This window comes from Micromesistius poutassou (assembly GCF_964030765.1).
Source record: "Micromesistius poutassou genome assembly, chromosome: 17".
NCBI lineage: Eukaryota > Metazoa > Chordata > Actinopteri > Gadiformes > Gadidae > Micromesistius > Micromesistius poutassou.
In genome coordinates, this window is record NC_140287.1 from 2,736,412 (window position 1) to 2,760,870 (window position 24,459).

At 47.8% G+C, this 24,459-nt stretch overlaps 3 protein-coding genes and 1 non-coding gene across 5 annotated transcripts; 2 read left to right on the forward strand and 2 right to left on the reverse strand.

Annotated features, from left to right (window-relative positions):
• Positions 1-2,695: 2,695 nt before the first annotated feature.
• Positions 2,696-4,883, forward strand: stx11a (syntaxin 11a). Of its 2 annotated transcripts, none has more exons than XM_084482328.1 (2): positions 2,696-2,820; positions 3,243-4,883. In XM_084482328.1, exon 2 carries the CDS (start codon positions 3,260-3,262, stop codon positions 4,136-4,138), a length of 879 nt encoding a protein of 292 aa, XP_084338454.1. In that variant the 5' UTR covers positions 2,696-2,820; positions 3,243-3,259; the 3' UTR covers positions 4,139-4,883. The 2 variants fall into 2 exon arrangements, with proteins under 2 accessions (XP_084338454.1, XP_084338455.1); XM_084482329.1 differs by having other exon boundaries at positions 3,248-4,883.
• A 148-nt stretch (positions 4,884-5,031) lies between these two features.
• On the forward strand, positions 5,032-5,114 carry AC3HAE_032638 (transfer RNA leucine (anticodon UAA)). The gene has a single exon. It is a non-coding gene; the product is annotated as a tRNA-Leu (tRNA).
• A 764-nt stretch (positions 5,115-5,878) lies between these two features.
• Positions 5,879-11,993, reverse strand: fbxo30a (F-box protein 30a). The gene is made up of 3 exons (XM_084482325.1): positions 11,839-11,993; positions 8,910-11,004; positions 5,879-8,317 (listed from the first exon to the last, which is right to left on the reverse strand). The coding sequence occupies exons 2-3, from the start codon at positions 10,941-10,943 to the stop codon at positions 8,114-8,116; spliced, it is 2,238 nt and encodes a 745-aa protein (XP_084338451.1). The 5' UTR covers positions 10,944-11,004; positions 11,839-11,993; the 3' UTR covers positions 5,879-8,113.
• A 914-nt stretch (positions 11,994-12,907) lies between these two features.
• On the reverse strand, positions 12,908-24,028 carry LOC311362472 (pancreatic secretory granule membrane major glycoprotein GP2; the record flags this gene model as incomplete). The annotated part of the gene is made up of 9 exons (XM_084482327.1): positions 12,908-13,133; positions 13,688-13,805; positions 15,289-15,457; positions 17,239-17,333; positions 18,623-18,758; positions 19,398-19,558; positions 22,089-22,193; positions 22,666-22,754; positions 23,935-24,028. 9 exons carry the CDS (start codon positions 24,026-24,028, stop codon positions 12,958-12,960), a joined length of 1,143 nt encoding a protein of 380 aa, XP_084338453.1. The 3' UTR covers positions 12,908-12,957.
• Between the last annotated feature and the right edge of the window lie 431 nt (positions 24,029-24,459).

A 24,459-nucleotide genomic window follows, 5' to 3' on the forward strand; every position in this document is an offset into this window, starting at 1 on the left:
TCAACCCCTCGGCACACACTAACCGGATGCTCACCACCCTGTAACCCTCTAACTGGCCTACCTGTAGGGATTCAGGTAGGCCACAGCCTACCTGAAGGGATTCCTTGAGCAAGAAACCCTGCCTGCTTCTCAATGACCTCTGACCTCTGAATGCACACAGTAAGTGACTATGGATAGAAATGTCATCCAAGTCAGTGGTTCTCAACCGGTGGGTCACCACCCATAAGTGGGTCACGAGGGCATCTCAAGTGGGGCCGCAGAGCATATGCCAAACTTAGTCGTAAGAAAGAAGTCTACGAATGAATTAATGTTACAGTTTCAATGGCTTACAATTTCACTGAGATTAGCCCAAATCTTTGCATATTTTTTTAGCAGGTTTTTAAGAGTTCTTACATTCTGACAACTTCGAATTAAACCTCTCTCACACACACACACACACACACACACACACCAGTGTGTGTGTGTGTGTGTGAGAGGGGATTTTCAACCACAGTTTAAAATCCCCTCTCACTGTAAAAGCAGATGTGACTGTGTGACTATATCCACCCTCATGCAGGGCTGTGGAAATGACACATCCCAGCCGTCCATCATAACAGAACTGTCTGTCATATGTGTGTAAGGGATTTTGTTTAAAAAAAATGCCTGGAAAGAATTGTCGAGTTGAGGACTGAGGGGGTTTGCCTACATTGTTCCTCTGCACAAAGTACAACTAAGGGTGACTGAACCTTCAACTGAAAAATCTATTTGATTGTGATTTTAAGTTTGCATCCCTGATTCGGGCTCTTGCATTTTCAGTCTTCATTCGTTCGAATATATAAAAGAATAAACATTGATTGAAACACTTATTTTAACTATTGACATATTTTTTAGTGATTCAAGTTGGAGGATAGACTATTGGATTGAATTGGATTAATTGTTACACTAAAGATTTCATTCATGCCTCAGCCGTTAGTCGTTGAGTGAGCTGTTGAGGAGTATAAGGACACATTTAAACATGTAGAGCCACACATTTCTAGTAAAAAAAATATCATACTGAGTCCTGAAATAATGGTTTCCCTAATCATGCTACTGCAGAGGTTTGGTGCTATTTTGAACAGATATTAGTGGTTAAAAAATGCTGATTTGGCAGCTTTTGTTCTGATTTTAGAACACATGGGACATTGTATGTTTGAAGTTATGAATCCACCGGCAAATTGATTAAGAAGAGGAGTAGTAAAAAAAAAAGAAGCTCAAAAGCTAGATAACGAGAAAGGTTATCGGACAGCTTTGATCTTAACATCTGTTTTATTCTCCTTTGATCAGTTAAATCAATTGATTTATTTAAAGTGCCCTTTAGAGTGCATCAATTCCATTTCTCACAGTGAATGCTTTAAACTTAGACAGGGTTGAGGGAGATTGGCAGGACAGAGGAAGTGAGGCATGACTAAGAGCGACTGATCTTTGACTTTCAGACACAGAGTGTACAGAGTTCAGGACACATTCTGATCCTGTGGTCAACCCACACCTGAATCAAAGTTTGATTGACTTTTATTTCCACGCTTGGAGAAGATCTGAGTCTTCCTCTCTCTCTCTCTAATCACTCACATCTAGGCCTCAGACGACTAGACACTGACTGGGTCATCTACAGGCAGTGCTCAATGAGCACAACGCCACCGGACCCTCGGACTGGAACGACCCTGGTCCAGCAGACCCAGAGATCCGATCAGCGGCAGGAGCCCCAACCCACCGGACGTCAGAGAGCAGGACCTGGACGCCGTTCTCCAGGAGGCCGAGCAGATCCAGCAGGATGTCTCTGACCTCAGGGAACCCCTTGGACAGGCCTCCGACCAACACCAGCTGGACCCGGACAGCGCGGAGAACCTTAATTAGCTCCGCCGCCACCGGAGCTCGTGCTCCGGCGTCTTCACGGGAGGAAAGCCCTCGCCGACCGAGCGGAGGCCTGGCGCGGCTCTGATGGAGGGGATATTTAAACTACATGCGCATATTGGACATCAAAGTGCCTCATTCGTTTTACTTTACTGTACAGTACACCTCATGATAATCTGATACTTTATTAGTCTGAATCGAGTTAGACTTTATGCTGGGAGTCCAAAACACGATCACTATCCTATCAAGTCAGTCCATGGTTTGTTTATTCTACTTCATATATGCTTCATATATGTATTTATTTAATTAACTGATGACATATAACAGTAGCTGGTTTATTCGAATACATTGGGACTGGTGATGCCTATACCGGTATTATTTACTTTTCACTTTTTACTTTTTTTTTAAGCTGAATTCCCAATTATTTATTACCTTCTTGTTATATGACTTTATTGATTAAGCATTACGCTTTAATCTGATCACATATAACCTCCACGTGCATTGGCCGCTGCTACTGACTATTCACATTGTGCAATTAAATAATAAAGCAAACAGCAAAGTGCAATAAAGAACGGTGGACTACAACGTCTAATGTTTATTCAAAGCGCTCGATTTCATTCAAATGACATCCAACTACAAACACAAACACATAAACCAAAACAACAGGCCTACCGTAAGACAGGACGATGTTCCTCTACTGTGACTGCGTCGCTGCGACTCGCGTTTCCTTTTAGGCTATAAAAAAAAAGGTGAGAGAAGCGTGTGATGTTGGCTTCCGCATTGAATCTCTTTTTGACTGAGCGGAACTCCCACGTTTGCGCTGATCACTGTTAATGTCTACATGTTGAAATGAACGGGGAGAAAGGGGAACGCCACAAACCTTCTCGTCAGTGGTAGGCTACTTTGGCTTCTCGGAGTTTGGCCGCTTGGGATTTGTTTGAACTCCTTGATAAGGTATGTGTGACATTGTTTATTGTTTAAAAACACTTTATTTGGCCTAGTCACGGATGGTTAATAATCACCCTGAGTATTTGGGTAAGACATTCTCATGTTGGGTTGTTTAGTATGGGCCCATATTAAACATAACGCCCTGTCTTTGTGTCAATTAATGTACATAGTGGTCAGGATAAATGATCCCTGTAATGTAGACCTACTGTGTGTGGTGTGTGGTTCGAGAGAACGTTGCAACTCTGACAAGAACGTTTTGTTTCATTTTCAACAGGTTTAAATTAAATTAACATTCAATGAACTAAACCTAAGATTGTTACATGAGAGTGGTTTGGTTGTAGTCTTCCCATCGCTGTTAAAACAATTCTATTTTGACCTTGATGCTTTATTGTTCAAGGCCAGAGATAATGTATGACGATGCGTTCCAGAGCAGTGTGCGGCTGAGATGAGGGACCGACTGAGCGAGCTGCAAGTCGTCCGCCAAAAACCTCACGACTCCTGGCCCGAGGAGCGGCGCTCCAGCGCCACAGACGACGGGGACAAGGAGCGGACCGCGGTGCTGTTCGACGGAGAGGACGCCATGGGGAGCTTCTTCAAGGAGGCGCGGGCCATCCGGGTGGAGGTGGGCCTGCTGCGGATGAACGTGAAGAACCTGGGCAAGCAGAACACCCGGTTCCTCACCTCGGTGCGGCGACTGAGCAGCATCAAGAGGGACTCCAACGCCCTGGGGCGGGACATCAAGAAGAGCGCCGAGCTGACCTACACCCGCCTGGCCGGGCTGGAGGCGCGCAGCAAGGCCCTGGAGGAGGAGCACGGCGCCGCCTCGGCCCTGGTGCGCATGGTGCGCTCCCAGTACGTCTCGCTGTCGGGCGCCTTCCACCGCGCGCTGTCCGAGTACAACGACGCCGAGGTCCTCCAGAGGGAGAACTGCAGGGCGCGCATCCAGCGGCAGGCGGAGATCATGGGCCAGGAGCTGAGCTGGGAGCAGATAGAGGACATGATCCAGACGGGCGAGTGGGGCGCGTTCACCGAGAACCTGCTCACCGACGGCCGCACGGGCGCGCGCCTGGCGCTGACGGAGATCGAGCAGCGGCACAAGGAGCTGGTGGAGCTGGAGGGGCGCATCAGCGAGGTGAGGGAGCTGTTCTTCGAGATGGCGCTGCTGGTGGAGGAGCAGGGCTTCATGCTGGACAACATCCAGGCCAACGTGTCCGCCACGCAGGACTACGTCACCAAGGCCACCGACCAGATCCGGCTGGCCGTCAAGTACAAGAAGGACAACCCGTGCAGGAAGCTGTGCTGCTGCTGCTGTCCCTGTTGTTGAGGTCGGCGATCGAGGGTGGTCAAGCCGTCGTCACGGCTACGCCTCACACCCAGACCTCAATGGTTTTCATCATCATCATCATCATCATCATCATCATCATCATCATCATCATCCCAATGTCACTACATTGGGATGATGATGATGATCAGGCCTTGCAAAAGCATTATCTGGTGTGAGGTTTACATTGGAGACACAATTTAAGGGCGAAGGTCTGATATGAAAGGAGGCATCATGGGAATGTCCAGGCTCGACCTCAAGTGAATAACCTTATTGGGCTTAACGCACTGGTTAAGTCTCCTTGCAGTGAGGGTTATGCATTCATGAAATATATACTTTTTTCGTGGGCTTGTTTGTTTATTTAAGTATTATGCTTCACTCTACCATTTCAGCATGCCATAATTGCATGCCAAGCTGGTAGCTTAATAATGTTGTTTGTTCTGCACACATACATACATACATACATACATACATACATACATACATACATACATACATATGTTTACACATGCACACTTTGTGAAACAACAGAGGCTTGGTGCATTGTGAAAATGAAATGTTAAAGAAGCTTTTAGGACTAGGGCTGTTACACCAGAGTTGACTTGTTCTATTTCATAAGGTCTGCTTTCAACATAGACTTGTTTGGAAACTGTTTGGTCACTCCTAGGATTAACCCTAGTCTAGTAGGCCCCACAGGCAATGAAAGATTTGGATAGACGTTGTAAATATAAAAAAATATTGACATTGTTTGTTTGTTTTTCAAAAGGACAACATATATTTTGAGCTGCGAAGTTGAGATTAAAGTTTTACTGAAATATTCCATATGGATTGATGCAGACATTTACCTGTATTAATTGGTGCCTTTATTATGTTTTAGAGATCTGTGACAAAGGCAGACCAGGATGGCCGAGTGGTTAAGGCGTTGGACTTAAGATCCAATGGACATATGTCCTCGTGGGTTCGAACCCCACTCCTGGTATAAGCGCGTCATTTTTAATCGTCAAACTGTTGATTGCCGGCTTTCGGGTGAACAGGATCCCATGCTGCTTATCACCGTAAACACGTAGAGCAAAGAAACCGAATCCTCGTCAATTATAAACGCAGTTCCACGCAGCAAAGCATCACCTCCTAGATGCTATGTTCTGGCAGACGTACTCTGGAAAATGGATAATGGCAATGAAAGAATTAGTGTCAACCTCCCTTTCTCTTTTGTTATTAGAACCTAGGCAGTAGGCATCACGCGGATTAAAATGAGAGCTCATTGGGCCGTGCAACACAGAAACAACATTGTAATCCGAGAGAAGAATAATGTAGGCAACTTTTTAAAACAAATATATTCGACTCCAAAGGGAATTAATTAGATGTACATTTAGACGAGACTATGTATGATCTGGAAATGAAGTCTCTGGTTCCCCCCTAGCGGAGTGAGTGTAAATGTTATTCACACTGCAATATTGCATATTGCATTATTTTGTGTTCCATAGACTATTGTCTCACATAGAGGTCTGTAAAAAATGAACACATATGTAATAAGTTGTGTGGGTTGACTTTATGCTATCATTTTTATTTCATTTATCCTTTATTTTACCAGGGAAGTCCTTTGAGAACAAGTCTGTTTTTCGAAGGAGCCCTGGTCATACTTCAACACAATCAACACCAAAGGTTATAGAACAATTTTATTTAATTGCATTGGGATAAAATACAATAAAATAAATACACCAGGCTGAAGTAAAAACAAAAAGGTTTTAATGGTGAAAACAATGCAGCATCAAGACAGTTGCCACTTCATTCAAATAATTGTATAAATAAAAACGTGCCACATGTCTCTTATTTGTAAAACCAAAAAGTCTACAGACTTGTTGGCTTAAAATGTGTGTGCTTCTGTGCTTTACAGTTATTATATAGATAAAGATATATCTATATGTTTAGTGTTAGCATATTACGCCAATACTTGAGTAAACTGGGCTTTGTATTCAGAACAAGTGAACGCCATTTGTCAGACGGAAGGTATTTTCAGAGACGTCTCACACACGTGAAGAGTCAAACCGTGATATCTCCATGGATATTGTAACCGTGGTCACTGCTTCATAGGACTAAAACTACCTTTAAAATTCCAATACAAATAAAAACAGCTATAATATTGAGGGGATTTTCTTTCTCGTACCTATATAAAAATAACAAAAATAAGAGTGAATTATTACAAAAGATTTGTTGTCAAAATAAACATCTTGAACTATTTCACCAGGCCTTCTTAACAAACTTCCAGCACTTTTTCAGAACAATATTTCCCAGCAGTCTAGCATCATCCACCCTGGACCTCTGACTACCTGTCCTTTGAAACACTGCAGCAAAATGTCTTCTGCTGCGTCCCGTAAAGAGAACCCATACGCTGTTCCACCTGGAAGAGGAAACAACGTCTACACTTACATTTGACCATTGTCTGTTTTCAAACAGAGCCCCGTCTTATTACTTCATGTTCGTACAATACATTCGTGTTAGACTTCAGCTGGCGGCCTAACTCGCCCTTCAATAGTGAACCTCCCCTCAAAAATCTGAAATAAAAAACGATTGGGTGATGCCTTGCGTTATTAAAAGACGATGGGAAATAAGCAGCATAGCACTGCAGTGCACTCACTGCAACTCTTGCTTCTGCTCCAATACTGAACGGTACAATCGGCCCATCCTACGACCACCACAACAGTCAAGTAGCTGGTTTTCAGTGATTACTGCCATCAGGCTACAATACACCACAACAATGACCAGCAGTTATTGTAGTTTCACGCTACGACCCTGAGACACGAGGACAACATCAAACTCGGGACGCCTTAGCGGCATAGACACCCCAAAACAAAAACCAACACAAACCCAAAATACAACCTAGTAGAGTCGGGTTTATCACCACGAGGTCTGTGTGCCTTCAGTTTCAGCTCTTCGACCTGGCCCGCAGGTCTTTGCAACACGTGTGACGTCGGGGTTGCGTGGGGCTGCTGATAAAGAGGGCGCGTCCTGGAACCACACCGACGAGAGAGCCACCCACAACGCCGTCATGACGCACAGCGGAGAGACGAGCCCTCGCTGGCCTCGATTGATTCTCGCCAGCTGGCTGGTTGTCGACAACGTCCATCGCGCCGGGAGACCACGGCGCGTCGGTGTAGCGAAATACCGCCATCGTCTTTGTAATAAAAACAGTAGTGTGTTGACACGTGCAGGATTAGGGTTTTTAGTGTGTGGATCGATCTCCGTGACGACGGGGTACTTGGGTCATCCCGGGCGGTGTGAAGTGTGAAGGGTGGAGGGAGGCTGGCTTACAGTAACGCTAACGAATGCACTTGTGTAGGAGCCTTTTGTCCGGACATCATGCACATCACATGCCTGACGTTTGGACCGCGGCGTCCTGAGACCTCATAGAACGAGCTTCAGAACCGAATGCAAAACCGTGAGAAAGGTGCTGCTTAACAAACCGCTTCAGGTAGTTATAAAGACCTGGCAGGGAGAAGACGCGCCTCCCGCTTTGGATAGAAAATCAAGTGTTGCAGAAGTCAAGGCTCTCTGCTCAACTGCCCAATGCCGGCTCCTCCGTAGAAAAATAAAACCTCAATAATCCAACCTCTGATTATTAGCGTATTGATCAGATATTATTCTATAGCATCTGTAGCGCTGTGGCTCTATCGAGATGGAAGAGAAAAGGCTGGCATTTGGGTGGTTGTGCGTTTCCTGTTATGTGGTTTAAAAAACACACGCTGGCTTAGTGAACACTATAACCTTATAGTTTGGCTTCCACGCCCAAACCAAGACATGAACGTATGTTTCTTTTTTACTAACCAGCCTTCCATTTTGTAGACCGGAAAAGAACATACCTTTGTTTGTGCGATTTGTAAACACTGCAGATAAAAAAAAGTACCAATGTCTTTGTGGTGTGGACCTCTGGGTGAGCTCCGGGGGAGCAGACCCAAACAGACCAGGTGGTGGTGGTGGTGCTCAGGCCACGGGCTTGAGGACGGAGCGCAGGCAGCGGCCCTCCTTGGTCAGCTCCCGGGTGAAGCACATGCAGGGCAGGGGGACAGCGTCCTCGCGCCGCGCCACCGTGTTGAACTTGCACTTCTTCAGGTGGTCCGCCATGCTGGCGATGTTGGCAAACTTCCACTCCGTCACGGTGCCGAAGGCCGTGCTGAAGCGCCACACCTACGGCCAACAGAGAGAGGGGTCTGGTGACTGGGGCGCATTGGGGGGCAGAGTGCGTTTGCCGTATGCTGATGTGAGTTGGAAGGCGAGCGACTTTAAGCTGAGCCAGATGACCTGCAGGGTTGGGGGTTTAAGCGCTCTTAAGGAATGGGGACAGGAATGGGGTTAAGCCTGGAGGGCCAGGGTCATTATGCTATTACAAGGTGCGGTCGGTAAGATTCAAGGGTTGTAGAGGGAGAGAGAGAGCAAAACACAGCAGAGAGAGAGAGAGGTTTAAATAATATACAGCCCTAATAAAACGGCCACTCCCTCTGCCCACATTTCTCCACCATTGAGAAATTCTGCACTCAAGAACCTGTGATGAACAGGTAGGATGGATTCCTCTGAACCAATCAGGGAAGAGATACCCTGATTCGTCAAAAGTTTACCGGGAGCGGTCTCTAAAATCCAAATGGCCAAATCGAGAGGCAGGCGCCCAGTCAACGAATAACCTCAAGAGCATCTCGCCCGCTGATGACCGAACGATATCACGCTCTCAAACCTTACCTATGGCACCTTTGACACAAACAACCACAAACACAGTTGAACTGACCTTGTCCGTGATCTGCCACGACGAGGAGCCGTCCGCCCGCTGCTTCTTCCCCCAGAGCATCACCACCATGCCTCGCATCTGCAGCAGACTGGCACACACCTCCCGCATGCCGCAGGACGTCCGGGACAGCTGGCACAAGCTGAAGCCGTCCAGGAAGCTGGCGATGTGCTGGAGGATCTCGAAGGGGAGGCTGCTGAAGTGGTCGCACTGGGCGCCGAAGCTGCAGGTGCTCCTGAGGGGCTTCTCCCCCGGCTTCAGGGGCAGGGACAGCTGCACGCCGAACGAGCCCAGGTGCCGGTCGTGGATGACCCGGGAGCCCTGCACCGAGGGGCAGAAGCGTCTCTGGGAGTAGGTGCAGCCGTAGTAGGCCAGGGGGCAGCGGTGCTCCATCCAGCCGTTGAGCCCGGCGTGGATGTCGCCGTGGACGTTCTTGAAGTGCGAGGAGAACTCGCTCCGCCGGAACAGCTGGCCACACACGAAGGTGAACATGGAGCGCTGCTTGGTCTGGTAGCGGGCCACGCACTCCAGCACCAGGTCCAGCCGCAGCGTGTGGAAGGGGCTGGGGTTGGACAGCTGCGGGCTGGCGTGGTCGCAGGCCGAGGCCGAGCCGATGTCCCCCACCATGGTGTTGGTGGCCAGGATGGCCGAGGGGAAGGAGAAGGTCTGCGTGCCGAAGTCGATGTGGTAGCCGTCCACGAAGCGGCTGTCCGAGATGCCCCGGCCGCCGGGGGAGTCGCCCAGACAGAAGAGCAGGGCGGCGGTGATCAGGTCGATGCCGTGGAGCCCCATGGGGTCGTCGGCCACCTCCAGGTCCGACGTGTCCACCGCCTTGTCCGCCTTCTTGGCGCGGTACAGGTGGGGGTCCGACAGGAGGCTGCGGTGCCCGTTGAACGGGAACAGGCTCATGCCCACGTTCTGCAGCTTGCGCTCCAGGCAGCGGTAGCCCAGCTCCACGGGAAGGTGCTGCAGCAGGTTGTTGCGGAGGTGATCCGGCAGCAGGTAGGGCATGACCGCCGACGCGGCCGGGGGGAACGGCGCCGGCAGAGGCCCGTTGGGCTCCGCCGGGATGACCGGCCCGGGTCGATAGCGCGTCGTCGGCCTGACGCGGGCCGCTTGGTCCAACACGACGTCCAGACACTCGTCCTGCTCGTCTTCCGCAAACAACTCAACAGAGCCGCCGCGCCCCGCCCAGGGGGGCAGGTCCCCGTTGGTGCCCACCGCTACGGCGCAGTCCACGCCGCCCACCGCCCCCAGCTCGCACTCCGAGTCGCTGTCGCTCTCCCTCATGTCCACGCTCTCCGATTCCTCGGCGCCGTGGTGCCGGCGGTGGCTGTCGCCGTTGGCGCCGTGGCACACCGCTCCGTTCTTGTCTCCGTTCTCCCCGTTGAGGTGGGCCGCGAGCCCCTCCGCGCTCTTGGAGCTGGTGAGGATCTCCAGCGCGGCCGCCAGCGTCCTGCCGGTCTCCACCGAGGCCGCGTAGAGGCCGCTGTACGGCTCGTCCTCCATGTCCACGGCCCCGTTGCCCAGCACCGCCTCGGCCCCCTGCGCCGCCGCCGCCTCCCCGGCGCTCTTACCGCCCCCGCGCTCCGCCGAGGGCTTGTCCCCGTTCTTGGAGATGGTGGTGGTCACCCGCAGCGACTCCAGCAGCATCCTCTGGTCCTGCAGGGCCAGGGCCATGTCCAGCTGCTCCACCTCGTCAAAGTCTTTGCTCAGGTTCTCGTACGACTTGCGGTCGGCGTAGCTGACGGGCCAGCGGTTCCACTCCATGGTGCAGCACACCACGCTGGCGGGACACGTGGCCAGGTGCTCCGCCATCTTGAAGCGGGCCATAGTGAAGGGGCAGCCGAAGCCCGTGTTCAGGCACGGGACCCGCTCGTACGGACACAGCACGCGGTGCTCCTCCAGTTTGCATCCGTGGAAGACCGCCCCGCACACCAGAGGGCAGCCAATGAGGTCGCACGAGACGCCCGCCTCCGGTCTGGTCATGCACCTTCTGTTGACGCATTTCAGGCAGTGCGCGTGCTGGAGCTCCATGGTCGACGCGTCGGCTGGCCGCTGAAGCAAGGCAGCAGCGATGGGTAAAGTCCTCAAAACCCTGGGACCAAAAGAAAAAAAATTATCTTTCTTTCATTAATCCTACAAAAAAAAAAAAGGTTAGAGGCACAATCACTAAGTTTAAGTGTGTAGTTAAGTGTAGTTCACTTGGACAGCCGTCCCTCCACACACACACACACACACACACGTCGCAGCATACAGTAACCCGCTCACAACACATGCAGCGTCCGTGGGTATGTTTACAAAGCCTCCGAGCTGTTCAATGACATTTCACAACACCCGTCTTGGGTGACGCCGGTTGCTCAGGGCTACTTGACCCCTTACCTAAAGCCATGAGACGCTGCCACGAAACTCGATGACACAGACAACTCAAGCCGTAAAACCTCATGATCCCCACTATTTAAACCCACTGTTGGCGCTTTGACACGATAACAACACCTCCACCACAAATAATGGAGTCATTAGGAATTAGTGGGTTTGGCGATATGTGGACATCAGGGTTAAGGGATTTGGGGGAGGGAGTTCTACATGGTCTGCGCAGTATAAATAGTAATTTAAAAAACAACATGTAGCAAGTTGTCAATAGGGACTCCACATTGCTATTGTCCTATAACTCCACGGCGCATGCGCAGCTGGTCCTGTTCACCACACAGGTATTAAAGGAAAACACAGGGGCTAAACTAAGCAGCTCATCGTCACCATTCATGTTATACGTGGTATTGTCACTTGCTGATGTCCTTTACCCTATGGCCAAACGTGGGTGCCAATGAGGAGCCAAAACAACATCAACAACACGGCCAGCAGGTTAGCATCACATAGCAGCTAACTCACAGCGGCTAGCCCAGTTAGCCGGTAGCCTCTAAAAAGTGCTTACCCGAGTTAAGCCGCCGGTCCGGACCTTTTGGTTGACTGTCCTTTTTGAAGGAGTCTCCACCGCTCATGTGTCAATGCTTCAAAACGCAAACATGTTAAACTGAACTAAAAACAGCTCAGTGACTCTGTTCAAGTATTCAAGTCTTCTCTCGAACAGGCTGCGACTGGATTTTATCTACAGCCGAGCAGACCTCTGCTCGCCGTTCACATAGTCGGCGTTTATTGTTGGTAGAGGTTGCGACCCAGGGTCCGGACGTACGGTGGGCGGGAACCCTCTCCGTGACCGCCCAATCAGTGTTCCGAACATGTAATGTTTTGTACCACTCTCTGATCCTGATTGGTTGGTACCGGAGACGGTTACCGCCCACTGTACGTTCAGAACCTTGGATCCACAAGTGCAGGGCGCTCTAGTAGAACGTCACCACGGAGAGGACCAATAGGATAAGGCTGTGAGCTGTAAATAGACAGGGCATGGAAATACCCCCAGGATGATACTGCAGTTATATCAGAAGGCTATTCTTCTTTATTGCTAAAAATACTATTTCATTTTTGATTATTAACTTATTTCATAAAGAAATAACGATGCATGACACTGACAAAGTCAGAAACTACATCTTTATTAGCCCATGTTTTGTGACAAACAAACAAAAAGTTATTGCGGATAGTCAATGATTTCATTATTTATTTTAATGAAAGACATATTTCTGTTACAAAAAAATTTGCATTCCACACACTATTTACATACAAAATGGTATTTAGTAACTGTGTATTTGTATATGTGTGTGTGTGTGTGTGTGTGTGTGTGTGTGTGTGTGTGTGTGTGTGTGTGTGTGTGTGTGTGTGTGTGTATATAAGTACTATATAAGTGTGGTTTGTGTGAATGTGTGTATAATTGTACATATGTTCATGTTAAAGTGTGTGTGTGTGTGTGCGTGTGCGTGTGCGCGTGTGTGTGTGTGTGTGTGTGTGTGTGTTGTAGCCATTCATGAACCTGAGTCTGTCCTCTTTTAGGTGTGCTTTGTGCAGTTGAGAATGTGCATTTGTGTTTGTTTCTGTTTCTCACAGTGTGTGTGTGTGTGTGTGTGTGTGTGTGTACGCTCCCAGCCCTGCATAGCCCCACTCAGGAGGCCACCTCTGAGATGTGGTGGATGTTGGACAGTGTGAGCTGGGCCTCCCTGGCCGGGTAGGACCGTCTGGACCGCAGCCACAGCCGCCCAAACAGCCCGGTGACCAGCAGCACAGCCACCAGCAGCCCTCCCAGGACCAAGGTCCCTACGGAGGGCGAGGCTCCAGCGTCTGTGGGCCAGGAGCACAAGGTTAGGTTCTGTAGCGGACGTCTCTCTGTTGCTCCACACAGGTTTACGATCTTCTCTGTGTTGTAATGTGCGTGTCATTACTCAGTAATTATTACTACAGTGTGCGACTGATGGATTTGTTGCTGCTGTTTAATTGAATGTTGAGAGGACCACAACAAACATACTTTTATAACTGTATTATGATTATCCTCCACCGGGTATATTTAAAAAGTAATAAATAAACTACACTGAGCATAGATGGGCTCAAGATGGGTTCTGTAAGTCTAACACACCTCTTAAGCACGTCACGATCTAACACAACCCCGCTGCTCGTTAACATGTCAATCGCTGCATGACTTCCTGTCCCACACCTGCTAACGCAAATGCTATCTGCCGCTGTCTGTCCTTGGTGTCTTTCTGTCATTTTAGGATACGTGTTAATGGATGCATTTATGTGTGAACGGTAGTTTCAGAATTTTCTGTTTTCCTTCACCGTAGTAAAATGGGAACAATGCCCGGTGATAATAAAGACGAGTCGGAAGAAAGAAACCATACTGATGTTTGGTTGGTCGCTCTCTCCCAGCAGTCGTCTGATTGGTCCGTAGGATACCGTATGGGACAGGGAGATGTCTCTCCGCGACCTCTCCAATCCATCCTCCGTAGCAGTGCAATTCTGGAAATACATCAGGGAGACACGATAGGGGTTCACTTGGACGCTAAGGGAAAGGTTACTTGCCGAATGGGTTAGTTAGCTTCATGTTAAAACAAAGATCTTCATATTGATTTCATATTGAACATTACGATTACTTTTTAGTAATTTAGCCGATACTTTTATCCTGAGCAACTTCAGATACATCGACAAGCATTAGCCATCTTGCTCAAGAGGGCGTATGGGTAGAGGGATGACATTGGTGGTTCAAACCAAGACCCTTTCGGCCGATAGTAAAATGGCCTTGATGTATAATACGTGTTGTGCATGAACTAGTTCAAAATAACTAGTTAATTGAACAAGTTCATTTGTCTATGAATTTTGAACTGAACATAACATATTTTTAACTAAAGAACTTGAACTTGAACTAGTTCAGATTTTGTGACATTCTGAATTGATGCTTAGGTCCAGATGACATGTTTATTAAATATAGTTACCTTAGTTGTGATGAATGAAACAGGTGTACAAATAATATCCACAACAATTTGAGATTGTAGTAATGGGCAGCAGGTAATGGAGAGGATTTATTTTAAAAGATAAGCACAGAAAACTCACTCCAACAGTTTTTCTTCGGTTTCTAAAAAAACTGTTAATGAACTGAACATGAACTAGTTCAAAACTGAATTGGTGAACTATGAACGTGAATTTATTCATTTTCTTTTGTATGAACTGAACTTTGAACTAGTTCATGTGAAGTGTGAACTTGCACAACACTGATAATACGATATCCTTGAACAAATTCAGTGTTTGTGAACCGGGTGTGTTTCCATTGGCAATCTGTGTATCCTGATATCTTATCGATTGATGACAACTTTTAACTGTTAGGACATGCAAACCATACTAAGCTCTGGGAGTCTATTCTAGGGACGAAAGCTGTCACTTGTCTGAACTGGTCTGTGAATACCGTACAGCGAATAACTCTGACATAAGCGCTCTCTCTGTCTCTGTCACCCCACCTCTCCCTCTCTCTCTCTCTCTCTCTTCTCTCGCTCTCTCTCTCTCTCTCTCTCTCTCCCTCTCCCTCCCTCTCTCTCTCTCTCTCTCTCTCTCTCTCTCTCTCTCTCTCTCTCTCTCTCTCTCGTCTTGCGCGAATGTGTGTGTGTGGATGCATACACATACACACGTGTATTGGACTGAAAAACCATGCAGGTAAATACAAACATTTTATCTGATTAATAATGGCAAGCTTGTACATAATGACAATCTCTCCCTCTCTTTCACTTCTGCATCTAGCTTCCATCCATCTCTCTCTCTCTCTCTCTCTCTCTCTCTCTCTCTCTCTCTCTCTCTCCCTCTCTCTCTCTCTCTCTCTCTCTCTCTCTCTCCCTCTCTCACTCTCTCTCTCTCTCTCTCTCTCTCTCTCTCTTTCTCTTTCTCTTTCTCTCTCTCCCTCTCCCTCTCCCTCTCCCTCTCTCTCTCTCTCTCTCTCTCTCTCTCTCTCTCTCACCGGCTGGCAGAGCCCCGGCGTGCTGTGGCAGATCTGGACGTTGCAGTGGAGGAAGACGTCCGTGTACGAGCGGCCCACAAACTTGAACATCTGTATCTGGAACATGGCCTCCGGACCCTGGCCGTTCCTCAGGACCTTCAGGGTCTGCTGGTTGGACAGCAACGGGCAACTGAGTGGAGGAGACAGAGAGACACAGAGAGAGAGAGAGAGAGAGAGAGAGCCGAGAGAGAGAGAGAGAGAGAGAGAGAGAGAGAGAGAGAGAGAGAGAGAGAGTGTGAGTGAGTGAGAGAGTGAGTGAGTGAGTGAGTGAGTGAGTGAGTGAGTGAGTGAGTGAGTGAGTGAGTGAGTGAGTGAGTGAGTGAGTGAGTGAGTCAGTCAGTCAGTCAGTCAGTCAGTCAGTCAGTCAGTCAGTCAGTCAGTCAGTCAGTCAGTCAGTCAGTCAGTCAGTCAGTCAGTCAGTCAGTCAGTCAGTCAGTCAGTCAGTCAGTCAGACAGACAGACAGACAGACAGACAGACAGACAGACAGACGTCAGTCAGTCAGTCAGTCAGTCAGTCAGTCAGTCAGTCAGTCAGTCAGACAGACAGACAGACAGACAGACAGACAGACAGACAGACAGACAGACAGACAGACACACACACACACAAGGGGGCCAGCTGAGTTTGACATTTACATTTCCAATGCAAACACATTAAAAACATCTGTTAGAGAGGGCAACGAATAGGAAGGAAAACACTGCCAGCCTTCAATAACAATTAAACCGGTCAGATTAGGAGAAAAGTATAATGTCAGTGTTAGTTCAAACAATCCCCGGCAGCATGAGACAGATTAGCTAAGACTATTCCCCCCCCCCCTCCTCCTCCTCCTCCAGGCATTGTGAAATCCTGCTGCGTTTCATTGCCATGCTGTTGCTAACGGTACCAAATACAGCCTGGTTGCTAAGGGAATGCACAGCTGCTGGGCTGAGAGTCGACCGGGCCTCGGACAGGCAGCGGGGGTCACGTGACCTGGCTGGTCCGTCCGTGCCTCTGGGGACACTTACTTCTATCATAAACTCTCATTTCACATTTCATCACAGCCGGGGAGTGCTGCGGGCGAGGGAGACAACAAATAGGCCGAGGGGAAAACAGTGTGTGTGCACATGCGTGTGATTCGCTGGCGTTGGTTTTGAGCACACAGGTTTCGACAGACGCTGTTGGACGCTGTATACTTTTATACACTTTTAACTTTATACTATGTTTATAAGTTTCAATAATGTAGCGTATACTGTGAATAATGTCTACCTAAACAGTCTATAAGGTTAATGTTTCTACAACTCATATGTGTATAGATATTAGTACCATAAAATACCCATATGGGTATTTTCTATCTTTATCTCAATTCTAAGTTTTTTTTAAATCTTTATTGTAATTACTGTCTTGTACTTTATGTTGTGATATACAGTACACACACACACACACACACACACACACACACACACACACACACACACACACACACACACACACACACACACACACACACACACACACACAGATATTTAGCCTCATACAGTATATGAGTTACACCTCTGTGAACTGTATCGTACAGATCATACGATGATGAAGATGTTTCACTCCAATGAGCTCGAGCCACATGGTTGTGCATGAGCCTGCTGGTGTTGCCTCTGAGCATGGTTTGAACAGACGCTGTTGGTCAGGGGGATATGTCCACTATCTTTCTTTCATTTGTTTTACTTCTAGAAGATCACCTTAAAAGGCTTTTCCCGTTAGTGATATGATTCCTCAGCCCTCATCGTTGTATTTACTATTACTAGTACTTGATAAACGTTGTCATTTGTTTAAGATGCCTCTACATGCTTGGAGAGCAGCAGCATGTCAACAACAACAAGGTGTCTGCATCATCAACGCAGTACAGTGCACCTCCAACGTCCCAGCCGGGGCCGACAGACCTGTCCTTGATGAAGGTGTACTGGATGTTGCTGTAGGGGTCACTGGTAGGGGTGGCCCAGCATCTCTCCGCACGCAGCGTCAAGTGAGCCGGGATCTATGAGCCCGGACAAAGACACACACACACACACACACACACACACACACACACACACACACACACACACACACACACACACACACAAAACAAGCGATACAAATGAGAGGCCAGTGAAACCAAGACGCAAAACCTAAAGGAATGGAATGCTCAATGCTAGGGGTTGGCTTAGCTCAGGAGGTGGGGGGGGGGGGGTGGTGGTTGGTAACCAGAAGGTTGCTAGTTCGATCCCCGGCTCCTCCGAGTGTCGAGGTGTCCCTGAGCAAGACTCCCTGACTGCTCCTGACGCGCTGGCCGTCGCCTTGCATGGTTGACACTGCCGTGAATGTTTGCATTAACCGATGTATGTTGCTTATGATTAAAGCGTCTGCTAAATGCCCCAGTGGTTTATATAAACGCTGATCCATTCCTGGCCCACAGTGTTTTGCTTTTCTGCGTCACAGGGAACATAAGAAACAAATGTATTTTGCACGTCAACAACAGCTGGGCTAAGTCGCTGTCACAAGCTCGCACAATAAGACTTTCAGGAAGGACTTGGGGAAGGGGCAACGATGTTGGGGGGGGGACGGGTCAGGGTGGGCGGGTGGGGGGTGGTGTACAGCGGAGCTGTGATCTAAAACTTTGATTACCGCGGCCGGCAGCGGGACTGCGGGTCGAGTTACCGTCTGGTCACGGGTATAGGGTTAAGTTTCCAGAACGTTCCTACTAGGGTCGGCCACGGCAGCACAACATATTTCTTAATGTGGAGCCAGAGCCTCACGGTGTCCAAGAATAGCTGTCAATAGTGAGGATGTTTAAGATGGCTTGTTTGGGCTTCGGTTCCTCTTTCTTTAAGGATATTTAAGATGGCTTGTTTGGGCTTCGGTTCCTCTCTCTTTAAGGATGTTTAAGACGGTTTATTTGTGCTTTGGTTCCTCTTTCTTTAAGGATGTTTAAGACGGTTTATTTGTGCTTTGGTTCCTCTCTCTTTAAGGATGTTTAAGACGGTTTATTTGGGCTTTGGTTCCTCTTTCTTTCCACGGTGAAGGTCACTGAGACTTACCCATGATGCATTTCCTTTTCATCTGAACCGCAACAAGCTAGTGTATCCAAACATTGCCAAATCAAATCGATTTGTGAAAAGAAAATTGCTTATTTGATGAATTTTTACGTTGAGTGGCATAATGTATATAAAGTTTATATGAAATCTATAAAGGTGAACATTCGGTACTACTTCTGTTCCCCTGATGGTCATGGAGTAACGGGGGCGGGTGCACTACATTGTTTTTGCAGGTGCAAGTAACATTTACCATGAATATCTTGACAAAGATGTTGTCGTCCAAGGTCAGGGAGGGCACCGTGGTCCACCTGTCCTCAAAGGCCTGGTCCTTGTACAGCAGCATGGACACAGAGAAGTTCCCGTCCTCCGTGTTCAGGGTGATGGTTCTGCAGGGATCGGTGCGGTAGGCAACTCATCAGCGTCAGAAGTACACGACATCTCTTTCACCACAGGGTCAACTCTCTTTAAGGGGGATTTTAAACCAAAACAGAAACGTATGCTTGGTCGATTGAAATGTGGGTAGATTGGTATTAGTCTTTAGATGCAAAAATGATTCAACAAAAGTGATGGCTGCGTTGCATAACTCACTCTGAACCCAGATGTATGATAGATAGATCAGGCTACCAGCATACCCAGTGGACTGAACCAACTGGGATCTCCCCCTCAGTCATCCGGGAGGACACCCCCATGTGTGGAATAACTGGAGGGTAGATCGTGGCTAATAAACCCCCACCTGGTGGTACAATAGTGGCCCTGTCATACTCTGAATGACTCTTAATGATGTCATACTCTTAATGATTTCTTTCTTTTTTTTTGGGGGGGTGTCACAACCCCGCAGGGCGACCGCCAGCTGGTCAGGAGCAGTCAGGGTGAGGGCGTCTCGCTCAGGGACACCCCGACACTCAGCTAGGAGGAGCCGGGGATCGAACCGGCAACCTTCCGGTTACAAGTCAACCTGCTGCAACCTCCTGAGCCAAGGGGGGGGATCCACCTGGAGGGACCTAGAGAGGGCAGCAGCCTTCTACCTGACGTCCACGCGGACCAGGTTCTCTCCGTTGGGCTGCTGCACCATGTAGTTGATGGGGTAGCGGCACACAAAGGTGATGTTGACGTAGTTCCTGGTGACGACGTCCGAATCGTTGTTGCGGATTGTGTTGATGAACATGATGTGTGTATCATCGTAGGCCTGAAACACAGACAAACCAGACAAGACGTAAGAATTCTGTATGGTGTACACGCACACACACACGCACGCGCACACACACGCACACACACACACACACACACACACACACACACACACACACACACACGCACGCGCGCACACACACACACACACACACACACACACACATATATATAGATATATGTACCATATATTTTGGGTATTTTCTATCTTTATCTAAATTCTAAGTTTGTATCCTTATTGTTATTTCCGGTCCTGTACTTTGTGTTGTGATATACAATAAATACTCACACACACACACACACACACACACACACACACACACACACACGCACCCACACACACACACAGATTGACAACTCTGCAAACTGTATCATACAGGCCATACTATGATATAGATGTTTCACTCAAATGAGCTCCAGGCAGCGACCTGGTTGTGCGTGATACAAGTTATTACACAACTTAGACCGGGCTACGTCCACACTAAAGTACCTTCACAGCTATAGGAGTCAGACGGTGGTGGTAACGGGAGAAAGGTCAGTCCATCTAGGTAACCAACAAACACGCACATACACACAGAGACACACACCTACCCACTTACACACACACACACACCAATCCATCTACACACCAACACACAAAGAATCATCTCATACAAAGCGCCGTCACCTCAACAGTAATTACACTGTGACGCAGTGAGGACCGTAAAAGTGAGTAAGGCGGGCCGGGGGGGGGGGGGGGGGGGGGGGGGTTGGCTCGCAGAGCCCCTGCTGAGTTCTGCTGGTGGTTGGTTCCTGTGGTCTCTGAGCGGTTAGGCTCCACCTCCAAACCGCCCAGACGTCTTTAACGACCGCTCGGTCAACACGGCGGGATGCTTTCCACACGGTGACCGGGGCGAACGCCTCCATCACCATCGCCTTCACCACACCGCGTCATGTGACGTCATCCGTTAACGTGAAATATATAAATGATGAAAGCCGGCGCGGACATGTTTCAAGAAGATGGCCGACCTCTTAAACCCAACCCTTCTCATTGTTTGCGCTCGTTTCTTTATCTGACAGGTTTGGGTTTAAAATGGGTGGTGGTTTTTATTTTCTACGTCACGGGGCGGAAGGCTACCAGCCCTGGACTCTCCCCCTTTCAGACGCAGCACCTAAACCATGGTGGGGCAGTGGGCATACTTATTTCAACTGTTATGCAAACGTCCTAATAAAGTTGTTGAGTGCGGCGGGGGGTGCTTTTAGATTGCCTTCCTCTTCAAAGCTGCATTCACCTGCTCTCTGCTTTACGAGAAACACACGGCGACGCACCACTGAAGGACAGCTCAACGACGGCTGGAGAACGAGGCCCGCAGAGAGGGGGGACATGTTTGCCGGGACACAATGTTGGTGATTGTCAGGAGGGGATACAAAGCAGCAGCCAATGAGAAAGAAGAAGAAGAAGAAGACAGAGGAGAATGAGAAGAAAGGGGTGGTGATTTGTTTGTGTACCGGACCCATGAATACTGAAGTGATATCATTTCCATGAAGAGCCTGATAAATAGGTCTGGGACCACCCACACAGCCCTCACTTCTCCTTCCTACTCTGAATAAGGTCTGGGATGTTATGGGTGGGGTGGAGATACAACGGTGCCTTTCTCCTCCTACACATACGCCCCCTTCCTCCTCCTCCTCCGCCCCAACTCACTTTCTATTCTCTACTTTCTCTTCTGTGTCAGTTAAAATATGCCTTTCTCTCTTTACTCTGCATGCTATACAGGCTCTATATATATATATATATATATATATATATATATATATATATATATATATGTATACAGGCTTATCACTGGCAAGTCCAACACACCGACTCCAAGAAAGTCCACAGTTACAACATTCAAGAGAAATAAAGGTTTTCCTCTTGAGTTGATTCAGTTTATAAATAAAATTTAATGTTTGATTTCCAAACGCCGATTCATTGGCGTTTGGAAGGACAAATCATTTAACAGGGGGTTGGCTCCGCGTCTCCACGACAACCGCGTGGACATCGTAAAATGGATAATTTATTACGATGGGGATTTTATAATGTCATTGATGAGTGTCCAAGCGGCAGTTAGTCTTAATGTGGCCACAGACACGTCGCTCCCTCCTTTCTTCACCTCCTTCCAAATGACACAGCACACACGCACAAACTAAACACTTACCGGCACTGATAAATCCATCTACCCACACACAACCCACAACCCCCCCCCCACACACACACACACACACACACACACACAAACACTCTCGCTTTCTTTCCCTCTCTCTCCCTTTCTTTCTCTCTCTCACACATACACACTCAACAACATTGCCAAGAAGTGCTTTTAGATTGAATTGTCCACTCGATGCAGTGTTTTCTAAAACCGACCAGTGTTTTCTAAGACATACCAGTGTTTTCTAAGACATACCAGTGTTTTCTAAGACATACCAGTGTTTTCTAAGACATACCAGTATTCTGTTTAAGACGTACCAGGGTTTTAAGACAAACAAGTATTTCATTGAAAACCTACCATCACCGTTCCGCAGTCGGAGAGGTTGGTTTTGATGCTGAACACATAGTCCTCTCCCGTCTCCACGCCCCGACACGCTGGCTCGTTCAGATGTAAATCCCAGACCTACACACAACAGAACACATCCACTCTTAACCAGTGGGACACAACCCGACCCAGTGCACTGGAGACAGGGTAAGAAGGGTCTACATTGGCAGAAATACGTCAGTGAGAATCAAACCAGGGCAGGGTCACTGGTTAATGGAGAATAAGAATCACACCTCGGACACCCCGAAGTGATCTATTCTGCTTTAACAACAGTTACCAACAATGATCAGATATTAAGAACTTTAATCTATGCCGAAATTGTTCTTTTTTTTGTCAACTTTCATCAGCTGCATGTTTTGTATTTTTCCATGGTGCATTGAGGAAACATCCGATCAATAGTTTTATTTGACCGTTGCTCTTTAGCGTTGGATTTGCGGAGCGTTGATTCAGAACTGTTACTGAAAAGGTGACTGAGAAAGAACTCGCGCCTTGGAAGGTAATGGAGCGATCAGGACTGAGTGTTTGACAGCGCTGTGGGGTGAAGACTCACGTGAACGGGGGGGACCTTGTTCAGGAAGAAGGCCTTGGGGATGAGAACGTCCATGCGGTCGTTGGTGCACACCACCGTCTCGTTGAGTTCTGTTAGACCCAGGAAGAGGAGGAGGGACACTGAGGTTCATAGTGAGGAGGGTTCATCATGTTCATGATCATAGCTCACTCTATCACTAATTACACTGAGGTTCATAGTGAGGAGGGTTTATCATGTTCATGATCATAGCTCACTCTATCACTAATTACACTGAGGTTCATATGAGGAGGGTTTATCATGTTCATGATCATAGCTCACTCTATCACTAATTACACTGAGGTTCATATGAGGAGGGTTTATCATGTTCATGATCATAGCTCACTCTATCACTAATTACACTGAGGTTCATATGAGGAGGGTTTATCATGTTCATGATCATAGCTCACTCTATCACTAATTACACTGAGGTTCATATGAGGAGGGTTTATCATGTTCATGATCATAGCTCACTCTATCACTAATTACACTGAGGTTCATATGAGGAGGGTTTATCATGTTCATGATCATAGCTCACTCTATCACTAATTACACTGAGGTTCATATGAGGAGGGTTTATCATGTTCATGATCATAGCTCACTCTATCACTAATTACACTGAGGTTCATATGAGGAGGGTTTATCATGTTCATGATCATAGCTCACTCTATCACTAATTGGTACAATCCATTTTGGATTGCAATAATTCAATGATAATCCCAATATCAGATGGGTTAATCTACTAAAAGATATTGTATTATTTCAGTAATTCATTGTCCATAGTAATCTAGAAATGTCTAAAACAATAAATGTGCAATTTAATTATTGTATTATTATATCAGGATATTAAAGCATTTTAGCTATCTCTATCATTAAAACTGTATAGTAATACTTAAATAAGGGAATTGACTTGTTTTTGGACTTAGCAAATTAAAGCCCTATAAATTACTTTTCCATATCAATTGTTACTGATGATGTTGTTGCATTATTTTTAAAAAGCCAGGGCATTCTCAAACACATTCCTTTTTTTCTAATGAAAAGCAGAATTAAAACAATGTTATTCTTCTTCATCCAAATAATATATTCCAAATCCAAATTGTATCACAAAACATACCAAATACTAAATCACTTTTTTGGTAGAATCTCAAATGTCTCAAACACTAAAATGTCTAAATGTCAAGTGTCCGGCGAAATTCCCCATGTCTGACCCTCCTAACCCTGCAGAGCGCTGCTCCTGCTCCCCCGGTGGCTTACCTTTGTCTTCAGGCTCTGGTAGAGAGATGGCCCGGGTGGCCTGCATCAAGCCCAGCACCAAGCAGGCAGACCGCACTAAACCCACAGCTCCCATCTTATCTCCCTCTCTCACTCACACAGCTCGACCTGTTTGTCTTCTGTCGGGCTCTCTGTGCTGCTTCGGTGGGCCCCACCTCTCCTTTTGCATCCAAACGTGTGAATCTATCTGGGAACAACCTCGCTGTCACGGACAAGACGTAGTGTCACCCCCCCCCCCCCCTCCCCTCCCCTCCCTCCCCGTCCCACCACTCGAAGACACTGGTGTAATGAACTGGGAGCCTCCTCCCAGTCTTAAAACACCATCTTGAATGATGTCTCCTCCACCCCCTGGTCCAACAATGAGATTCCGGGCGTGAATAGAGCCGCCAGAGGGGAGTCCAAGGTAACCCTGAGGCCAGAGACGTCCTCTTGGTAAACAACCTACAGCTTGTTTGGTGTCTCCGGTGAGGAGGGCTGCCAACAAACAGGGGGCGTCAGGACAACAAG